At 34.7% G+C, this 22,547-nt stretch overlaps 3 protein-coding genes across 3 annotated transcripts; all 3 read left to right on the top strand.

Annotated features, from left to right (window-relative positions):
- Positions 1-324: 324 nt before the first annotated feature.
- LOC111718117 (nucleolar GTP-binding protein 2) lies at positions 325-3,959 on the top strand (the record flags this gene model as incomplete). The annotated part of the gene is made up of 5 exons (XM_023493624.1): positions 325-408; positions 917-1,086; positions 1,709-1,847; positions 2,792-2,895; positions 3,217-3,959. Coding segments are annotated over 5 exons (597 nt in total), but the record flags the coding sequence as incomplete, so codon positions are not given.
- Positions 3,960-8,412, top strand: LOC111718115 (nucleolar protein 14). The gene is made up of 3 exons (XM_023493621.1): positions 3,960-4,148; positions 5,025-5,140; positions 6,159-8,412. The coding sequence occupies exons 1-3, from the start codon at positions 3,966-3,968 to the stop codon at positions 8,389-8,391; spliced, it is 2,532 nt and encodes an 843-aa protein (XP_023349389.1). The 5' UTR covers positions 3,960-3,965; the 3' UTR covers positions 8,392-8,412.
- LOC111718116 (nardilysin) lies at positions 8,399-22,210 on the top strand. The gene is made up of 18 exons (XM_023493623.1): positions 8,399-8,606; positions 9,841-9,927; positions 10,201-10,253; positions 10,647-10,779; positions 10,960-11,073; positions 11,757-11,841; positions 12,887-12,996; positions 13,867-13,938; positions 15,763-15,843; positions 16,073-16,138; positions 17,100-17,239; positions 18,013-18,143; positions 19,403-19,473; positions 20,461-20,609; positions 21,316-21,429; positions 21,639-21,681; positions 21,988-22,054; positions 22,127-22,210. The coding sequence occupies exons 1-18, from the start codon at positions 8,419-8,421 to the stop codon at positions 22,208-22,210; spliced, it is 1,788 nt and encodes a 595-aa protein (XP_023349391.1). The 5' UTR covers positions 8,399-8,418.
- The last annotated feature ends 337 nt before the right edge of the window (positions 22,211-22,547 follow it).

Genomic DNA, 22,547 nt, shown 5'->3' with positions numbered 1-22,547 from the left:
ACACAGAAGTGGGTTGCACTTCTACCACAGGTAAATTGGGTTAAATAGAAGTGGGTTGCACTTCTACCACAGGTAAATTGGGTTACATAGAAGTGGGTTGCACTTCTATCACAGGTAAATTGGATTACACAGAAGTGGGTTGCACTTCTATTACAGGTAAATTGGGTTACACAGAGGTGGGTTGCACTTCTATCTCAGGTAAATTTGATTACACAGAAGTGGGTTGCACTTCTATCACAGGTAAATTGGGTTACACAAAAGTGGGTTGCACTTCTATCTCAGGTAAATTGGGTTAAATAGAAGTAGGTTGCACTTCTACCACAGGTAAATTGGGTTACACAGAAGTGGGTTGTACTTCTATCACAGGTAAATTGGGTTACACAGAAGTGGGTTGCACTTCTACCACAGGTAAATTGGGTTACACAAAAGTGGGTTGCACGTCTATCACAGGTAAATTGGGTCACACAGAAGTGGGTTGCACTTCTATCTAAGGTAAATTGGGTCACACAGAAGTGGTTTGCACTTCTATCTCAGGTAAATTGGGTTACATAGAAGTCAATAGTTACGTTCTAAAAGTGGCATAAAATAAATCTTTTGTATGTCTGAAAACCTGTTAACGTCAAACGGTCTATTTTCGAGTTAAGCAAGTATGAAGTAGCAGATCAGCTGTTTGAGTTCAGGCTGTACACAGCGTACAGTCTTATTGCGAGGAATTTAAGCCGGTGTGAATATATTTAAACAGAAAGATCTCTCTACTCAATGAACAGTCCTGGGGTATCAATAGTACCGTTATGTTACTTGTTACTTGCATTGCTCTCTTTGCATGGAGGGTCACTTGAAATTACGCTTACAGTTCCTTTAATAATGGTGATCCTGTTATTTTATATTTTGATAACGTTTTGTTTTTTTAACGCAGGAGTTTCCTACGATAGCTTTCCATGCGTCGATGAATCATCCATTCGGAAAGGGAGCTTTGATCAACCTACTGCGTCAGTTGGGGAAGCTTCATCAGTCCTCGAAACAGATATCTGTTGGGTTTATAGGATATCCTAACACAGGGAAATCCAGCGTTATCAATGCGCTCAGGTATTGTAAACTTGATTCAAAAATTAAAATGGCCGAAAGTTTTGTATTTTAAACCAATCATTCCTTTGAATTATTTCTTAATTATCTCTTATCTATTCATTGCACGCTTGCAGTGTTTTATGTTGTGCTATTTAAAATCATGACCATCAGTCGTCTTCTTGGTTTACAGTTTTAAGAGTTTTACTTTATCCCGATCAAGTTTTAACCTATCTTACTAACTTACCTTTAAAACCACCAGAAACAGTAGTTTAATCGAAATTAATCTTGCTTTTTTTGCTTTTTACTTGTAGGTTTTGATATTTGATCATTCATCTATCCACATTTCACGTGATTAGATTTATAGAGATTTATTACCTTATTGTTAATATCGATGTAAGGTACTTTCAATAGGCTTTTTCCCAAGCAGCAACTTCTCAAGAGTATTAAGTGTCAACATCCCAAATGTGCAATTTCCCAAGCATCAACTTCCAAAGTTCGTCTTAGCCGCAGCGCTTGGCCTACTAGTCCATCCTAGCAGCAGCGCTCGGTCCCCATTGCAGCCTAAGACGACCTAACATTACCTTGAGAAGTTTTCACATGGGAAGTCGCCTAAGGGAAAATACCTAAAATGTTGTCCATCTAGGAATAAGAAAGTATGTAAGACAGCTCCTATTGCTGGTGAGACTAAAGTATGGCAGTATATAACTCTCATGAGGAAAATATACCTAATAGATTGTCCTGGTATTGTTCCTGCTACTGGAGGAGAAACTGATGAAGAGAAGGTACAAATTCTAATTGGTGATGTGTCTTTAGTTGTTTCTTTTTTTTGTCGTTTTTTTGCACTGCGTAGTTAATTATGATTTTATAAGACGTGAAATTGTGTAAAAATAATTTCATATAACCACTAGTACTTAGTAGTCATTCAAAATTTGTATTGATTATGATATTCGTGTTGAAAATCACTTTTCTATGTAGCAGATCCCTTATTTTTTGTTTTTAAAGATCATTTTTGAAATTTTAAAGGGAAAAAAATTTAAACTACAGGGTTACCCACAACCAATGAGACTTCAAAGACGACTTACTCAGTACTGTACTGTACACAGAATGTATACATTGGCTGTTTCTTTATTTTCATAAAGCCGTGCAACGTTAAACTTGTTTTTTCTATTTGCCAAATCATTAAAGAAGCCATTAAAAGACAAAAAACATTTAACCCAGGGATCATCATATCTTAAAGTCGTCTTAGCAGTCTCATCCTTTGTGGGTAACCCTTTATAAGTCATGTTTAGTATATATGCTATATATAAATATATAATATACTAGCATATACTAGCTTGAAAACCCAGCATTGCCCATGGTACTTAAAGTTACTCCGTAGTTTTACTGCGCTTGGTTGTAAATGAAGATTTTATCTCTTATATATATAATATATACTAGCATATACTAGCTTGAAAACCCAGCATTGCCCATGGTACTTAAAGTTACTCCGTAGTTTTACTGCGCTTGGTCGTAAATTGCGATTTTATCTCTTTTTTTTCCTATTAAAGTGAAGTGGACCCACTCAACTAAGAAACTCAAAACTAGGCAAAATTTAAGGCAAATCGGTCAAAGGGTTCCTGAGTTACAATCGGACATACAAAAAAACCATTTATATATTCAGGTTCTACGAGGTGTCGTACGTGTTGAACTGGTGGAAACTCCAGATGATTATATTTTATATATTCAGGTTCTGCGAGGTGTCGTACGTGTTGAACTGGTGGAAACTCCAGATGATTATATTCCAACTGTACTAGAAAGGGTCAAAACGAAATACATCGAGAGAACTTACAGGTTCGGGTTATAATACATTTCTTAGTTCCTTGTCAAATCAAGAAGTAAGCCATTTAACGACTACATTTATGGCAGAAGAAAATATTTAACTTTGTAATCATCATATTTAAAAAGTTTCAGGCCGTCTTTACAGTCTCATCTTTTGTTGGTAACCCTGTATCTAATAAACGTTAATGAATGTTTGCATGCTCGAATTCTACTGCCCGAGTCATCTTAAGAACTTTCGTTCATTTTTAAGAACCTTTCTTAAACAAATTCAAGTTTCCAATGGTATTGATTGTTTCTGTTTTAAAAGTATAAATGCTATTTTTTTCGAAATAGGTTAAAAGATTGGACCAGTCCTACCGATTTCCTGGAGAAATTATCAAAAAGAACTGGAAAATTACTGAAGGGAGGAGTCAAGAAATGGAAGAAGATGTAAATGAGGATGAGGAGTATGAGTCGGATAATGATACTACATACACTAACGATACCGCCGCTACGGATGACACAACTAAGACAACAGACTCTTTGTACGAAAATATCAAATTTGCAGACATTGATAAGAAGAACGAGGAAGGAGAAGAGATATTCCCAAAACCTCCAAAGATTCCGACCAACTTGCAGGATCTAGTTAAGCAGGATTTGAGGAAAATTGTCCACTCTGTTGAATACTTTGATGAAGAGAAGTACGAGGGTGGCCGTAAGAAGAAACTGAAGAAAAAGAAGACAACAGAATCTTCCGAATCTGTTCCACTAACGACAGAGGAACAGAAACCCAAATCTGATGATTCTGAAACAACTTCTTCGGAGAAGTCCGCGGAGGCAACGTCTCCAGCTAAATCGTCGGTAACGAAGAAAGCTGGAGAAAAAAGAAAGAGATTGTCCGACGTAGAAAGAATTTCTCCTGGGAAGAAAGCCCCGGCTAAAATTGACAACTCCGGAAAGAAAAAGAGGAAAGCAGAAGAAACTGAAAGAACCACTCCTGGGAAGAAGATCAAAACAAAAAGTGGTGTCTTTAAAGTTTCGAATAAAAGCTAAATTTTTTGTTCTAATTTCCCCGCTTTCATGTTTATTCTTTCAGAGTTAAAATGGCCAAAACGAAGAAGAACAAAAAAGGAATGGCAGAAGCAATTGCCGCAAAGAAGGGTGGAATTGTCAAATTAAATCCTTTTGATATTCGAACTGTTAGAACGAAGCAGAAGGTTCTGGGACGGAAAACTAAGAATGATATTGGTAAACCTGGCGTAGCTAGAGCTAAAGCTATCCAAGTGGTAAGTTATGTGGGATCACTAGAGTTGTCTCAAACCAGAAATTTTTCGTTGGTTGCTTTGTCGTAAATTAAGGGTTAGAAATCCTTTTTTGTGGACGGTCCAAACCAAGGTTTTAATGAATTAATGCAACGCGTGAACTGGATTAATATTCAATATGCAAACAGAAATGCTCATCAAAAGGCAAATTTTTTCATCCTTGTATACATTTTACCCAACAATTTTTTTCCCTTTGAATTATTTAATTTCCCAAATTCAGCGAATTAATCCCCAAACAAAATTCCGCTCCGCGTATCCATACTTTGGAGTGGGAGGGGTGATTTTTCAAGAAAATATTTACGCCTGTTTGTAAATATTATCGGTCAAGGGTTTAATATTCAAAAATGATCCTGCAAAACTTGTGTGGAAACTGAAGATTGTGTCAAACAACTTTTACTTCTTACGATCTTTTTTTTTCGCTAAAAATATACTTTTCTGGTGATGTTAGAGATTAAGCACATCACGAAAATTGTTAGCTCTATTTGCCTTAGAATTATTATTTCCGGGCTGTTGACCTTCGCGATTTGCTGAAAGGGGAATGTTAGATTCACAACGATACCCTTTAAATCTAAATCTGAGAGATGATCTGTAAGATAGTTTCGTTTTACTACTTATTAAGGTGATGACTTCAATTTTCTGTAGTGTCTCTGCAGTGCGAATCCGCAAGTAGTCTCATTCAGTTGAAATTAAATCATTTTTTCAGCTTAAGAATAAGGATATCTTATTTATCATTTATGCAAAGGGTTTTAAGATTACCGTCGTGAATCTGACCTGCCACTCTATAAATGGAGGATCACTGTGAAATTACGTCTACAGTATTTAAACAATATTTATGCCTAGAGAAAAGAAACTTTGTTACAAGAATACAAGATGAAGAACAAGAGTAACATGTTCCTAGACAAGAGGATTGGGGAGAAGGACAATAATCTGTCTGCAGAGGACAAGATGATTGCCAGGTACCTTCGATCAGTGCTTAGGATCCATTTATCCTGGATCCGCACTGGAATAAATGGATCCGGTTCCAGGTCATGAACATTGGACATGTCTTTAACCCTAGCAGATATGATGAACAAAAGAAAAATTTTCAAATTTTCTCCTTTTTTCGGTATTTTTTTTGTAAAGCTTGATGAACCATTCAGAAATATGGACATTTTTGAAAATTTTTCTTTTTTCAACATTTCAGATTTGGGGTTTAAAAGCGATAAGATTTTTTTTGTTGGCTAATTTCAAAATAAGTTTGAAACAAATTTTAGCTCTTTATATCGTTATCAGAGCGGGTGGTTATATTTCTTATAGTCAGTCCATAGGGACGTTATGTAACTTAATCTCCCTCTGTTGGGGGAATTATAGGTCTTCGGTAATGTTAGTAAAACGGCGGTAAAAAAGTAAATATTATTCCCTCAGATTTCCCGTCAACATCGTTTGGGAAATAAATAAATAATTTCTAACCTCCATGTTATCAGACACGGCTAATCATCAGATGTGTTTAAACATCTTTTTTCAAAATCAGCCAACTAAATATTTTAACTAATTTTAAAAATAAAAGAGGTTAATAGTTAAACTTACTGATAAAATGTTTGAAAGAACTCTTGAAACATTTTTGAAGCAAGTTCCAGGGTAGATCGATGTTTTGCATACAGTAATAACCAACAAACTCTGAAATAAGAAGACGACCTTTTGACTTAAGTTATGATTTTGAATAGTCCAATCAACATGAAATTATACGGTGTAAACAGACCAATTTATCTAAGTGAATTAATAAGTGTCTATTATAAATATTTTAACATCATCAAATACGATTAATTATCGTTTTCTGGTTCTCACAGTATTATAACTGTTTTTTTTTATGTGGAAATTAATTACTTGAATGTTTAAATTGTTTTTATAAAAACAAAATGTATCTTGATGACCCCTGTTAGACTTTATGAGCGTTTTTAACTTGTCAAATAAAAGTCTTATTTTTATTTGTTTTAGATACACAGCTGAAAGGCTTCGGGGGTCCGGTAAACAGTCAATATTTAATCTTGGAGACGAATACGATCTAACACACGGCGGAACTAAAGTAGAAGAGATCGACAAGTTCGACAATCCATACAGCGACGACGATGCGGAGGAGGAAGAACGACTCAATGCCAAGTTTGTTGAAGAGGCACATTTTGGTGGTTTCATGACAAAAACTGATGACGAATTTAAGGAGGGGAGAGGAAACACGAGGAAGGAATGGATCGAAACATTGATAAAAGAAAGCAAGAAAAGAAAAGCAGATAAGCGGAAGCTGGACGAGGAGACAGAGGAAAAGACGAATGAATTGGACGACAACTGGAAACAGCTGTTTGGATCAGTTCGAAGTTCATCGATGATTCGTCGACGGGATGAGGTTGAGGAGAAGGTAAACGCCGACTATGATCCATACGACATGTTGGTTCGCCAGCTCACATACGAGAAGAAGGAGGCTAGAGGAACAGATAGATTAAAGACAGAGGACGAGGTTATTAAAGAAGAGAAGGAAAAACTGGACAAACTAGAGCAAGACAGATTGAAAAGAATGAGAGGAGAAAAGGAAAATGTATCCTCCAAATCTTCAATAAATGTCGAAGACATGAATGATGGGGAAGTGAAGAAAAAAAATAAAATGAGTAAAAAAGAGAAAAGAAAATTGTTAAAGCAACTGCTATCAGGGGAAGAGGGTGCTGAAGAGGGGGACGAAGGAAGTGATGAAGAGGAGGAAGAAGCAGAAGATGAGAGTGATGGGGAAGAGGAAGAAGACGAGGAGGACAGTGATGAAGGTGAGGAGGAGGATGAAGATGAGGACAAATACTCCGACCTTGAGGAAGAAGACAAGGAGATTGATGAGAATGAGAAAGATAGACTTGATGCTGAGATTAAGGACATGATAAAGAAAGCTAGTGCTGAACTCCCCTACTCATTCACTGTTCCCTCAACTTACGAAGAGTTTAATTCTCACATTACAGGACGCAGTGTAGATGAAATTAAACTAGTTCTGGAAAGAATTCTAAAATGTAACCATCCAAGCCTCGGTGAGGGAAATAAGGATAAACTTGCAGCATTTTTCCCTCTCCTACTTCAATTTATCCAGGATTGTGCAGCAGCATTCGATGAGGAGTCCAGCGGGGATTATAATCTGGAGAAAATAGGACTAAAAGCTATTGAGGTGACAATTCCGTTCCTGTTCCAGTTGACCAGCATGTTCCAGCTCCAGGCTGCCAAAGCTGTTCAGGAAGTAGTGGCTGAAAAGTTCAGGGATTTCGATTCGCAAACCAGAAAATCAATCCCAGGATTGGAAACTTTAATTTTCTTAAAGCTGGCCATCATTTTGTTTCCGGCCAGTGATTTCCGACATCCGGTTGTAACTCCAGTCTTGACCTTTATGTCCTCTATACTATCTACAGCTCGGCCGCTGGATAGGCCAACCTTTGCCGGAGGACTCTTTCTAGCCAGCACACTCACAGAATGTGTCATGCTCTCAAAACGGTTTATTCCTGAGCTCGTAAATTTTCTCTCTGGTATTTATCATGTGTGTAGTAAAAATCCTGCTCCAAGACCAGTCCCCCCATGCAAGGGAGGGGCTCTCCTTCTACTGGAAACCCCCTACTCTGGACCTGTGGATAAACTTAAGATATGTGAGATCACATCTGTTAGAGAAATGGATACCAAGTTCAAAGTTTCTTGCGTTCACAGTGCAAATCGGATAACAATCAAACTTCTTCATCTATATCGTGATATTCCAGCTGCTTCAGAAATTTTCGGATCACTGTCTACACTACTAGGTCATATAATGAGGGAACATTATCCTTCAGAAACCCGCGAAAAATTTGACGAAATTCTGGAATTGATCCAGAATCTACCAGGCAAGCAGGGCGCTGTTGTGAGACCAGCGAAGCAGGTTAAAATGCTGAGAATGATGGAGCCGAATATTGAGGAAGATTTTAAACCTTTTGAGAAGAAGAGAACAGGAGATAAAACTTTGTTGGAGGAACAGAAGCTCAGACACAAGGTCAAGCAGGAGAAGAAGGGAGCCAGGAAGGAGATTAGGAAGGACGTTGCCTTCCTTGCCAACCAGAAGGACAAGGAGCGCAGAGAGTTGGACGAGGAGAGACGAGGCAGGACGAAAGCTCTCATGTCAAGTCTTGCAAACCAGGAGGGAGACTATCAGACCGTTGAACGGAAAAAGAAACGAAAATTCTAATTTTTATTCATTTCAGAAAAAGAATGCATGAAAAAATTGTTTAGTGTGTGGATTCGAACCTTGTATACTAGTGACATAAACCAAGATCTGACCCGTATCTTCTCAGGCTCTACAATGCCTAAAAGAACGAAAGTCCGAGCTGCACCTGGGCCTGGAGCTAAGAAAGTAAAACCAAATCCTGCCCCGTTTTCTATAACCAATGATTTTCAGTTCAGGTGATTTATTAATTTCGTCAGTGCCTAGAATCCGCAACATTTTGGCTTCCTGGATCACAGGGGCAGAATATCAACCAAAACTGTAAAAAAAACTTTGGCCTCAAAACCCAGATCTGAACTGTTGATTAAAGAGAGACTATTAAAAATGTCTTAATCACTGAATGAGTCATAAAGTTTTAGCATAAAAATGAGCAAAAAAAGAGAGAAATAAGTTTTAAAATTTCTTTGTATACAAAAATCTGTAGACTTTTAAAAATATTAATTTCCCGGATCCGGGATCCATTTTTTTCCAGAATCCGGATCCGCATTAAAATTAAATGGATCTTAACACTGAATTTCTGCAAAACTTTGAAAAATGTGTTTTTTCTTACAACTTCTTAACTTTTTTGAGATAACTTTATGGACTTCTCATTTGCTATCAAATCGTTTCTTGAAGGACCTTTAACGGTAACTTGAAGTGGCCCTGGTCCCCATTAATAGAACTGTGGGCCATAATGGGACTGTAGAGTGAAGAAGTAATTTTAATTTATTCTCCATTTATAGATTCACAACGGTACTCTTTAAAATGAATGACACTTCCAGTTTTTTACTTAAACAATTTTTAAAAACTTTTTTTTACTTTTTTTAATTTTTCTCAATATTTAATTTTTTTAATTTTCTTCAAACATTTAATTTTGGTCTCGACCTGAACTGTTTCCTTTCCTTACTATCCTAGGATGATCATTTTAGGTACTTTTGCCTGATTGTTTAATGAACGTTTTTGGGGAGGATTTTTTTGCCTGGTTCATTGGATCCATAATTTACCTGATTCTTAATTCAAAATAGAACTGTATATGTATTGCAGTAACCCGTCTTTAGGCTGCACTGATGAAGAAGGAGCCTTCTATGGACAACTACGAAAGTAGAACCTACCCATTTCAAATTTACTCAATTGTTGCACTTGCTTCTCTTTAAATGTGACATGTTGCACTTAATCATTGAATAAAAAGTTTAACATTTAACATTTATGATCTAGAAAAACAACGAGTTATCAGATAAAGGTTTAATAACCGGTGTGAATCGGGTATGCCCCTTTCTAATGGAGGGTCACTTGAAAGTTCTAAAAGTGCTCCATTAAGATTCTAATTTCTAATCTTATATTTTGAGCCCAAATCCCTGAAATTAAGCAATGTTTGTGTGTTCAGTCAATTCCCTGAAATAATTTAATATATAATTTAATGGTATTAATATTTAGTCCAGTCCCTGAACTGATGAGAACAGCAACTGTTCTACAAACTCCTGAGAAAGCTTCAACTGACAAGAAGGAGTATAGAGCTATCCGGTAGTTATTTAGAATATATTAATCTTATATTTGGCAACGATGTTTATTTTTAAGAAAAAGAAAATATGTTAAAAAAAAACTTAAAGAAACAAGAATTTCATTTTCGAAGATCTGTGGAAATTTAAAAGAAAAAGTTTTTTGTGCTTCGTGCAGACCTAAATATCTTCGGGGGGGCGGGGGATAATTTTCAATAAAATGTACAGTGTACACTCCTGATATTTGATAAATTGTCGCAAAAACGCTCTCATGAAAATTTACAAAAATTATTTATAGGCTTAAGAATGGCTTAACAGTTCTTCTTATATCCGACTGCACTTATCCCTTAGGTAGGTCTCAAAATGAACTTAATTGAATTATTGGAAACCCGTGCTTAGGATACGGATCCGTTGGATCCGCAACATTTTAACTTCCTGGATCCGGATCCGCAAAAATATCCGAAATAAAAACTTAAAAACAGCAAAAAAAAATCTTTTTTCTCAAAACTAAATCTGAATTGTTGAAAAAAAGGGAGATTATCGAAAATGTCCTTATCTCTAATTGGTTCATCAAGTTGATGCATAAAAATAATTGAAAAACTTTTTTACTTTTAAAAAGTACGAAAAATAATTCGTAAATTCTTCTTCTGTTCAAAAAATCAGTAAATCTGAAACACATGTTCATGACCTGGATCCGGATCCATTTTTTTTGGAAACGAAATTTATTTCTTTAATTTCTTCCAGATAAACTTGACGAGGAGGAAGCTCTTCTTGCTGCAAAAGAAGAAACAGCTGCTAAAGGAGAACTCGATGATGAGGAGGAAGTAAGTTTAATTTTTAAACAATGTTGGCTAAAAGCATTCTCCTGTTTGGTTTGGTTTGGTTTAGTTTGGTTTGATGTGATTTGATTTGATTTGATTTGATTGGTTCTAGGGGGGGGGGGATGCGTTCTGTAAAAATCCTCCCACCCCTTTTTCAGAAAGAAAAATATTTAATTAACAATGTTTTGACCAATATGACCAATATGACATCCGTCTTAATTTTTATTTCAAATAAGGATTGCGCAGATCTATGGAGGGATCGCTGAGGGACATCCCATGTCTAAGTTTATGTGGGGGAATACTAAATCTCTCTCTCCGGAGGGAATGACCGATGCAGAAATGAGCAAAAGGTTATTTTTATTTTCTACTCTAATTTCTTTTAATATTTAATTGTTAATTTAGAATATCCAAAATTCAAATTTTATTAATTAATTGTAACATCAGATAATTTATTAATTAATATAAAGTACTCGTAACACAAAACTAATTTGACATTTGTAAGAATCACTTCAGTTTTGTGGTGAGGCTTCATAATTGGTTGACCGTTTTTTTTCGAACAAAAAGTCTGATTTGAAGCAGGGTTTCGTGGTTTCGATAATTAAATAAATTTTAAATAGCACTTGAATTTGCCAGTATTCTCTTTTCTTTTTTCTTATAGATTTGTTTATCAAAACTCAAAAGTATGCCCATGTTTTCATTTTATAAAGTAAAAAGTATAAAAAGTACCCAACAAGTTTTTTTTAGATTTTTAATCTGGTATATGATTGGAAGTTTAACTAGATTGGGAACCCAGCTTTGCCGGCAAACCAAAATTTTTAAATTAAAGTCCACAAACTCAATTTATAGTTTTTAAACCAAGCTAAGAACATTCCCGTGGGTCTATCGAGTTCCCCAATTAAAATTTGAGACAAATCGGTCCAAATGTTTACGAGCTATGATTGGACATACTAACAAACAAACAGAAATTAATACTTAATACAATTTTAGATTAGATAAAACCCACAGTAACGGGTTTGAAATTGTCTTGTTAAAGGTTACACAGTTTCCGTGACAGACACTATTCTGCACAGTACATGACCCTTGCAGTACAAAGTCAACACTCTCTAGACACAATGCAGGTATTAACTCAGCACACAGCCCTTAAAAGAAGGAATACAACTATTTTCGCGGGGTATTTTTTAATGGGTGGGGAATTTATTAAGAAAAAGATAAAAATCGATTTTGACCCCCAGTGTACCCATGGATTCCTTAAAAAAAAATTTCGAACAATTCGGTCCAGCCGTGTGGCCAGCTATAACTAACATATATTTTTATGTATGGATTTGATGACGCCCACAACCTTAAATTAAAATGAAAATATTCATAAAGTTTAAAAAATAGCTAACATAAATACGAATATATAAATACACAAATATATATATGAGCGAAGAGAATTATTATATACAGCGATAACCAGAAAGACCCGGAATTAATTGACAGGTAATCAGACGACGTTACATATATTATTTCTGTTAATTTAAAGCGCACTAAAAAGGTAGACCACATTTTGGAATAGGCAGGACCAGGGCTATTTTGTAATTATCGCTTTATTTATCATATTTTAAAAATTATATTGTAAAAATTAGTTTGTAATGCTACTATTTTTCTGCCTGNTGTGGCGGAAGACGACTCAATATGAAGAGGCTGAAGCCGGATATTCTGACGCGGCAAGATGAACATTATATTCCTGCCACGTCACCTTGATATATGTTTTCGATTTAGATAAATTGAGTTTAAAATATTAGTCAATAAAGTATTTATTTAAACCTCGACGTGTATTATTGAGCGTAGCCAAACACAGATCTTACATCGACATTCGATCCGGAATATTTTTTTTTCATTTTTTCTATTATTACTACATTTTAAAACTTATTTAACATCAAAGTTTTCACACGGCAAGTATATGAAAATGCTTTCATTATTTAATAATGTGGGAAAAGTGTCAAAACTATTAAAAATGCAGTTGCCCGGACAGTATCTAACCCCGGGCTGATCATCACGTCACATTGGGTCTTTCAGATTATGACTAGATCATGCAAAAGGCATTCTGTACAGTGCACAGTACACGAAGAAAAATGGAAAAGGAATTAATTTCAAAATATATGATCAATCACTTTAATTTAGGAGTGGGTTGAACAGATATATTCCTTGATACCAAACAATGGTCTAGAGCTGGAATCATTCAAACATCTAGATAAACCTTTTCTTAATCCAAGATACAACAAGCTATACAGGGATATTCATAAACCTTAATCCTAGATACAAGCGATACAGGGATATTCATAAACCTTAATCCTAGATACAAGCGATACAGGGATATTCATAAACCTTAATCCTAGAGACAACCTATACAGGGATATCCATTAACCTTAATCCTAGATACAACAAGCTATACAGGGATATTCATAAACCTTAATCCTAGATACAAGCTATACAGGGGTATTCATAAACCTGAATCCTAGATACAACAAGCTATACAGGAATATTCATAAACCTTAATTATAGATACAACCTATACAGGGATATCCATTAACCTTAATCCTAACTACAACAAGCTATACAGGGATATTCATAAACCTTAATCCTAGATACAAGCTATACAGGGATATTCATAAACCTGAATCCTAGATACTAGATATAAAAGGATATTCATAAACCTTAATCCTAGATACAACCTATACAGGTATATTCATAAACCTTAATCCTAGACACAACCTATACAGGGATATTCATAAACCTTAATCCTAGATACTAGATATAAAAGGATATTCATAAACCTTAATCCTAGATACTAGCTATACAGGGATATTCATAAACCTTAATCATAGATACTAGATATACAGGGATATTCATAAATTTTAATCCTAGATACAACCTACCCAGGGATATTCATAAACCTCAATCCTAGATACTAGATAAACAAGCATATTCATAAACCTTTATCCTAGATACTATATATACAAGGATATTCATAAACCTTAATCATAGATCCAACAAGCTATAATGTTTACAGTGATGTAAGGATATTTTTTGACATGGGATACTTTTTTCTGAGACAGACATTAGTTTATTTTAATTTGTTTGTGAATATATTACCAATCTAGGATACGACCTACTCAAGATATTTATCAAATAGATCTAACCTGGTCCCTACCCTCTACCCTAGACAGATACAGGTTATTATTATTATACTTAAACAGTCGTCGTCGTATATATCAATACAATGAAAGACGACTTATTATTTAATTTTTTTATTTCTACATAGTTTTCAAGCAGAATGGATTCACATAAAAAAGGAAACAAAGAGATCCTCTCAATTAATAGCTTCTCTTGTTTACTTGTAAACTTGTTTTTAAACAAAGCTTATTAGAAATAAGAACAAAAATAGAAAAGTCGTCTTCATTGTATTGATATAAACGCTGACCACTTTATATTCTTGCCTTTCCAAAAATCGTTTTTTACTTCTAATACTTAGAATTTGAATATTTTGTTAAAAATATTCAAAGAAAAAAAAAAATTTCAATCCGTAATCTTATTTTTCCAAACTTTAATCCCCCATTTTTTTCATACACTTTTAGTTTTTAATATTCCTTTAAGTTAACCTTGGAATCCGTTAAAGAATCAGGTCGTCTTTACAGTCTCATCTATTGTGGGCAACCCCTTTATAAAATAGGTGCTAACGAATAGGATAAATATTGTAGTTCACTATCGGATTATCTTGTAGGTTTACACAATGGTCGGCGATTATATCAATACAAAGAAGACGCCTTTTTCAAATATCAAGTTTACAAGCGATTAAAGAGAATTTATTTTTTAATTAACAGCTTTTCTTTGTTTCCATTTTTATGTGCATCTATTCTGTTTAAAAGCTTGCTATAAATGAAAATTGAAATTGGAAGTCGTCTCCATTGTATTGATTTATGCGACGACAACGACTGAAGTAGTTATTCTATTATTTCAGGCAGTGTTTCGGATCCGGATCCGGTCGGATCCGTATAATTTGGTCGGATCCGGATCCGGATCCGTATCAGGAAACGTTGATATGGATCCGGGTAGCGCCAAAAATTAACCAAAACCATGGAATAAATAAATCAAAATGGTTCGTAAATGTATTATTTACATGACGAAAATTTGGACGCCCTTCTCCTGCTCAAGGCTAACAGCGACTATCTCTTCAAGAAGTGATTGATCGGCCTGTCCAAAGGATTACTCCAAAAAGTCTATATTTTTTTTGTTACATTTCGGAATATATAATAAATATAGTTTATAAATTATAACCTTGCATAACATTTAATAGGGAAAATCCGATTCAGAGTATCAAAAGTTACCTCGGATCCGGATCCGTATCAGAGTCAGGATCCGGATCCATCATCACGGATCCGGATCCGCATCAAAATGATACGGATCCGAAACACTGATTTCAGGAGTAAACCTCTTCACTATTCCTATATTTCAGAAGTAAACCTCTTCACTATTCCTATATTTCAGGAGTAAACCTCTTCACTTTTCCTATATTTCAGGAGTAAACCTCTTCACTATTCTTATATTTTAGGAGTAAACCTCTTCACTATTCCTATATTTGAGGAGTAAAACTCTTCACTATTCCTATATTTCAGAAGTAAACCTCTTCACTATTCTTATATTTTAGTAGTAAACCTCTTCGCTATTCCTATATTTGAGGAGTAAACCTCTTCACTATTCCTATATTTCAGGAGTAATCCTCTTCACTATTCTTATATTTCAGGAGTAAACCTCCTCACTATTCTTATATTTTAGGAGTAAACCTCTTCACTATTCCTATATTTCAGGAGTAAACCTCTTCACTATTCCTATATTTCAGGAGTAAACCTCTTCACTATTCCTATATTTCAGAAGTAAACCTCTTCACTATTCCTATATTTCAGGAGTAAACCTCTTCACTTTTCCTATATTTCAGGAGTAAACCTCTTCACTATTCTTATATTTCAGGAGTAAACCTCTTCACTATTCCTATATTTCAGGAGTAAACCTCTTCACTATTTGTCCTGGATAATTGGCCACGAAGGAAAAGGAAGTCTACTCTCATTTCTCAGGTTAAGCCCGTTATCTATTAGTTATATAATATATATAAATAAAACAATCACAACAAGTTATCTATTAGTTATATATAAATACAACAATCACAACAAGTTATCTATTAGTTATATAATATATATAAATACAACAATCACAACAAGTTATCTATTAGTTATATAATATATATAAATACATCAAGAACAACAAGTTATCTATTAGTTATATAATATATATAAATACAACAATCACAANAAGCCAGGAACCAAACAGTCGAATATTTAAGGAAATTCAAGAAATAGAACGTTTAGACTACATGTATAAGTAAGTTCAGTTAAGGAACTGAGTCTGTGTCGCAAACTCTGATTTTAAAATTCCAATATCTTTGCAACCTAATGGCGTAGACCTTATATAAATTCTGTTAGATCAAATATTCTAAGTTGAAATATCAATGGTTTACACTCCTTAGTCCTTAGGTTGCAAATGTATTAGAATATTGGAGTTTGCTGCAATAACTCGCAAGATTTCGCTTCGTTCTCGCATTTTTCGCTTCATTCATTTTCGCGAAGAAATGCGGAATTTCGCGAAACGTATCGTTTGCTGGAAACCATGCTTTAACCTCTCAATTGATTGATTAAACTGCTTAGGTTTGTGAACTTTGAAGAAATGAAAAAAGAAATTTACAAAATGATTTTTAAAAAAAGATAATGAAAAGCTTTAAAAGTAATCCCTCTAAAATCAAGAATCCGAGGTTTTTTCAACAAATTTCCAGATGTAATATTAAATAAGCCTCCCCCCTGCGAGTGCCCCCCCTCGCAGGGGGGGGGGCGTACATCCAGGGCCCCCCCTCGTACGCCCCTGTGAATGTCCAGTGTCCACTATGTCTAACTATAACTTGACACTGGACCTAGATTTCATTCAGAAACTGAAATTTTCCGCTGTTCAGACTCTAACTTTATTTGAAATGTTGCGCAATACAAGAGTTTTAATTAGATGAATTGTTTAATGATTAACTCCGTGTACAGTGTACACTGTACACTGTACACTGTACACTGTACACTGTACATTTCTGAAAAAGAACAAAAATTAAAAATTTTATTACGCCATATCTTACATTATTTTATACCAATTCAGTTCTGCTGAATTGACGTTGCTTTGAATCAAACAAACTCATGATAAAATGTAGATGTAATGTATTCAATTCAACTGTTACTTATATTAGAATACTCATGTCATTATTAGAACCAATATGGATTTAATAACCAGTATATTAATATGAATAAAGGGAAGAAAAGCAGCCGTGTGACAATGTTGAAACTTTGTGTGAGAATATGCAGTTCTTTCCTGCTGAGAGATTCCTGGATGGTGACGATCTTCTTTTTGAATTTGATCCTGATTTCATCAAACAGTGTACAGACGCACTTGGTAAATATATTATCTTCTTCATTTATAGTATTCTATTCTAAATTTTCAAAAATCAAGCAGTCAAAGTTTAAATATTATTAATTTGCACCATCCAGTTGCTAAGATATTGGGATTATAAAATTAGATTTTGAGGTGTTTTCTTTGTAATGAATACAAAGTTTTTAAGTGAATAATTACCAAAAAAAATATTTTTGGGAAATTGGACTCATTAATAAGAAATTTTTCAGTTAAAATCCTGTTTAAAATAATTTTGGTGATCTTTTATCCCTGTTTGGGAAATCTATATCAATTTCTTACATGCATTATTGTGTCGACTAACAAATTTCTTGAATTAATTAATTAATTAATTGATTGAAATCCCCGGGGTTCTGACTTTTGACGTTCAGATTTAGATCGGTTAATTTAGCACGTGAAACAAAGTAAATTGAAATCTTATCAGTTTTAATTCTAACTCATCTTTGTAATTGAGAAGAACAAAGATCAAAATTAAAGGAGCTACGATGTCACAAAGTCGTACTAATAATATTGCTTAAATTTGACCTTTTCCTTCTGTCTAGTTTGCAGTGTTAGATTATTGGTTTAAAGGGAGTGTCTGGCTAGAGATGGTATTTGAGCTGAGAATGTAGTATTGTAAAGCATTTGTTTGAGAACTTTCAGACTTTTTTACGGTGCATATTTGTTCAGCAAGTGCGCAAATTCAATCTTTAAAAATGTTGGAGCTCAACTACCATGTCTAGCCAGACACTCCCATTAATTCGCACTATGTTTTCCAGTAGTGGAGAGTGTGAACATATTTGTGAAAACTTGTGATATATCTGAATCTGAGTTGGATCAAGTTGAACCTTGGTTTAACACTAAATATTCGGAATCTGAAATTCCTTCGGCCTGGATCCTCGCCTGCAAGGTTAGGACATCATGTGTGCTCATAAAACAAATTCAGTTTTTAATTTTTAATTATTTTACCGCCTTTGACCAACATTATTGACCTATGATTCCCCCAACAGAGGGAGGTTAGGTTATTTAACGTCCCGTGGGACAGTTATGTAAAAAAAAAACACCCGCTCTGCGAAGTTTTCGCGAAAAAAATCGCGCATTTTTATCTCTAAAGACGATAAAATTGTGCTTAGCTACATTTTCAGGGAAACAAAAACAAAAACCACTAAACTTTTGATCTTGGGAACCCTTGGTAAAATAAACTTCCCTTAACCTCCTTGTAAAGTAGTTAACGCTTCCCACACCTTGATATTTTAGATTGATGGAAACAATCCTTAAATATTTAATAGCTATGGGTGAATTAGTTCTAAATAATTATACCGCGTTTCGACCAACATTACCGACATGATATCACCAATAGAGGGTTGTTCTGTTAAATAACGTTCCTTGAAACAATTAGTAAAGTAAAGACCCGCTCTGCGTAAGAATACACACCTTGGGTTTCTGCTCAGCTAGAGTAAGTCCTCCTAGTTCAGTCCGAGCGCGTTTGGGCGCGCGGTCTCGTCTAGGTGAGGAGCAGGGAGATCAGCAAGGAGAGGTACCACCTGGTACCGCACAAGCAACAGGAACAGGTGCGCTTTCGGATCAGTCCTCTGGGGTTTCGAGAAGGACGAGAAGAGACGAGATTCAGACTTGTATACGAAGTAAACACGGAAAGGCCTTAAGGTCTTCGGTACATCAGTATCTGGAAAAAGGACTCTGCTAGAGATATGACATGGTAAAGAAAGATAGACAAGGACATAATAAAAATCACAAAGTATCAGACATATAGCAGTGCCATCCTGGAGGACTCCAGAGGAGATCAGGAGAGATAGTGCAGCCATGAACGGAACCTAGATATAGGTTGTGTGAATGGGGTGGCGCTGCTAAGTTTTTCAGAAAAAAATCACGCATTTGCATCTTAAAGGACGATTGTGTATTACAATTTTTCGGGAAATTAAAAATTTTATTTACCAAGGGGACCCATTACCCAAAACCAATTTTGCTCACAAAACATTAACTTCCCTGTAATGTAGCTGTAATTAATTATAACCTCTCCGTTTCTGTGTTCTTAAAGTTTGTTTTAAGTCATATGTGTTTAAAGATTTGAAATATTGCTTTTTTTGTTTTGATTTCGAAAACACATTTTTTTAGACACATGTAAAATCTCGTTAATCAGTAACTGTTTAGGACCACGTTTACAGCTCTGAATTTCATCTTCCAGAGCCCAATCTTTTTATTGCAGAAGACCTTTCCATCAGGAAACACAAATTCACTCACGACTTTTTACATACAGTCGTCGTCGCATATCAATACAGTGTAGAAGACTTCTGATTTTTAATTATATCAAGATTTTAAACAGCATGGTTGGATACTAATAACACATGGAAATAGAGAGAAGCTGTCAGTTTAAAAAGCTTCTCTTTGATTAGTTGTAAACTTGTATTTCGAGAAAAGCTTGATAACATTCAAAACTTTTAAAAAAGTCGTCTTCGTTGTATTGATAAAGTCGCCTTTCACTGTAGTACAACCATAAGCAAGTATAAACAGTTCCTTCTTATGTTCCTCTAAAAGAATTTATGGATTAAATGTTATAAATGCTGTGTACTATTCTGTTCCCTTTTGTTTTTTTTTATTCAAAAAAATTTGGAATCTATCTAGAAAACTGAAGTATTCGAATATCGAAAATGTTAAATAACATTTTTCTGGCCATGTTCATTAATATATTAATATAGGTTGACACACGAAGGAGGTGAAACAAAATTTGGGTGCATAGGTTCTATGGTTCTTTGTCCTATGAGCATTTTGTGATAATTTTATGTTGATCGGAGCATTGCATTTCAAAATTTGGATTTTTGATGGAGGTCAATAACCTCTGATCCCTAATTTTCTTTGTGATCCGGTTAGAGGACCACGACTGGAGGCTGTATACAAATATTCAGCCTTTTTCTTAATTTTTAGATCCAAATGCAGCTTGTACTGAATTTGGTGTCCCTAAGTTTCGAACTGCTCCTCCCCCTTACTCTTAACCAAAAACCGAGATTATTTGCTGAAACTACTTTCACCTAAATTCACCAAGTAAGAGCAAACTCTTTTTTTGTATTTTAATTTTAAGAGTTGACATAACCCATAGAACCTATGCACCTTTTGATTTTCTGACTTTCACTTTTCATGTGTCACCCTTGTACAATGTACAATTGTACATAAAGTGAAACCAAACTTGTCCCTCATATTTGTGTTTCAAATAGATCTGCAGATATAGAAGGATCTATGTACCCTGTTCGTCTGGTAGAGGATGAGTTAGGAGAACTGTTCTATAAGAAAGATGAAAGTTTTCTTCAGCCTCGAGCATATATTCAATATCATATCAGATCTCATCTTCAGCTACAATGTCTAGGTTAGTTATACCATAAATTCATATTTTTGATCAGTCGTATATATCAATATAATGAAGACGACTTTCGTTTTAAATTTTGATTCATACAACAGGCACATAAACATGGAAACAAAGATAAGCTCTCAATTAACAGCTTCTCTTTGTTTACTTTAAACTTACAGCATGTTAACAAAAAAATTAAATAGAAAAGTCGTCTTCATTATGTTGATATAAACGCCGACCACTGAAAAGTGAATATATTTGGCTTGTCTGCTTGCTTGACGCCAACAAAATCCCAATTTTTTGTTTGTCACTCACTTAAATGGCCCAAGGAAATGTTTATAAATTAAAAAAGTTTTTCATCAAAAGAATATCGATTTTTCAACAACAAAAATCCGGCAATTACATCAAGAATCAAGAGAAGAGTCTGCTGAAAAAACGGTAATATTTGAAACAAAAGAAAGTTTTGCTGCTGCAGCAGTAAACGCTAAGATTATGACAAGAACGATTGGCGCAGCGCTTTATTCTAGAGAACAGTTGCTAGACCTGATGGGTAACTGTATCCTGCAGTTCTAACATAATGTTATATATAGAGAACAGTATAATGCTAGACCTGCTGGCTAACTGTATCCTGCAGTTCTAACATAATGTTATATATAGAGAACAGTATAATGCTAGACCTGCTAGCTAACTGTGTCCTGCAGTTCTAACATAATGTTATATATAGAGAACAGTATAATGCTGGATCTGCTTGCTAACTGTGTCCTCCAGCTGATGGTTGAAGATGTGTATCCCGCTGACCTGGCCCAGCTCAACTTTTCTTTGTATGCTTCAGAAACAGGGAACCAAGTTATTTCCTTAAATTGTGTTATTTAAATTTTTAATTTTTGGGGTTCATCTATTTTCTTTTCCCCATTCTTTTTATATATATTTAGACTAAGAATGATTTTGAGCGCTTTGCTCAACCGTCCCCCAAGAAAATATTTTACATTGTTTGACAAAAGCTTAAAATATGGAAAACTGGCCATTTTTAACTTGTATGTTAACTAGGATTGGTGATCAAGGTTTCAGGACTATCGGATAAATTACCAAGGTAATACCTTTTACCGCCTTTTCACCAACATTACCGTCCTTTGGTATCCCCAACAGAGGGAGGTTAAATTACTTAACGTCCCTTGGGTCAGTTGTTTTAAAAAAAAAACCGCAATGTGAGGTATTTGAGAGTAAATTTGCGATTTTCATCCCATAAGACGATAAAAAAAAATTTACTTTTTTGGGAAAATAACAAATTTTACTAAACCACTGAACTTTTTATCTCCACCCTTGGTAAAATAAACTTCCCTTAACTTCCCTGTAGAGAAGTTAATGCTTCCCACACGTTTTAACCTTGATATTTTAGATTGATGGAAACAATCCTTAAACATTTAACAGCTATGAGCGATACCATCCAGGAATCCTTGTTTAACGTAAGTTTTTCATGCAAAAGCAAATATTTATTTCTCCATCTTTATGTTATATTTACATACATACTTTTCTAGGCTGTATTAGAACAACAGAGGAAGAATTATTATAATCATTCTATCAAACCTAGTAAATTAGTTAGAGATGTCAGACTTATATAAATATATTTGTAAGTTCTGTGGGACAAAGTGTAAATATTTAAATATATTTGTAAGTTCTGTGGGACAAAGTGTAAATATTTAAATATATTTGTACAGGATGTCTACTGGAGTCCCCATGATAAGTATAACAGGGTAAGGAAAGTAACCCTAGATCAACTGAAGACATTCTCAAGGATATTCTTGTCTCAAAACTTTCTACAAGGTCTTATTCAGGTAAACAACTAAGCTGGAAATATTTTTACCTTTTTACTGTTGCTCTCAAAGTCAGCCATATTGAATTATTTTCTTTTCGAATTGGCGCATTTTAATAAAAGATTACTATTTTCCAAGATTTGTT

Source organism: Eurytemora carolleeae, unplaced genomic scaffold, assembly GCF_000591075.1.
Source record: "Eurytemora carolleeae unplaced genomic scaffold, Eaff_2.0 scaffold1801, whole genome shotgun sequence".
Lineage (NCBI taxonomy): Eukaryota > Metazoa > Arthropoda > Copepoda > Calanoida > Temoridae > Eurytemora > Eurytemora carolleeae.
Note: the sequence above shows the minus strand (reverse complement) of the source record. Positions and strands in the feature narration are given on the sequence as shown.

Excerpts from the sequence above, each read along its gene's own strand:
- LOC111718115 (XM_023493621.1), top strand. The coding sequence starts at position 3,966 with ATGGCCAAAACGAAGAAGAACAAAAAAGGAATGGCAGAAGCAATTGCC. Across the intron at positions 4,149-5,024 it reads GAGCTAAAGCTATCCAAGTG|AGAAAAGAAACTTTGTTACA; the intron begins GTAAGTTATGTG and ends ATTTATGCCTAG. Across the intron at positions 5,141-6,158 it reads GAGGACAAGATGATTGCCAG|ATACACAGCTGAAAGGCTTC; the intron begins GTACCTTCGATC and ends TATTTGTTTTAG.
- LOC111718116 (XM_023493623.1), top strand. The coding sequence starts at position 8,419 with ATGAAAAAATTGTTTAGTGTGTGGATTCGAACCTTGTATACTAGTGAC. Across the intron at positions 10,254-10,646 it reads CGACTGCACTTATCCCTTAG|ATAAACTTGACGAGGAGGAA; the intron begins GTAGGTCTCAAA and ends AATTTCTTCCAG. Across the intron at positions 12,997-13,866 it reads AGATACAACAAGCTATACAG|GATACGACCTACTCAAGATA; the intron begins GGATATTCATAA and ends TTACCAATCTAG.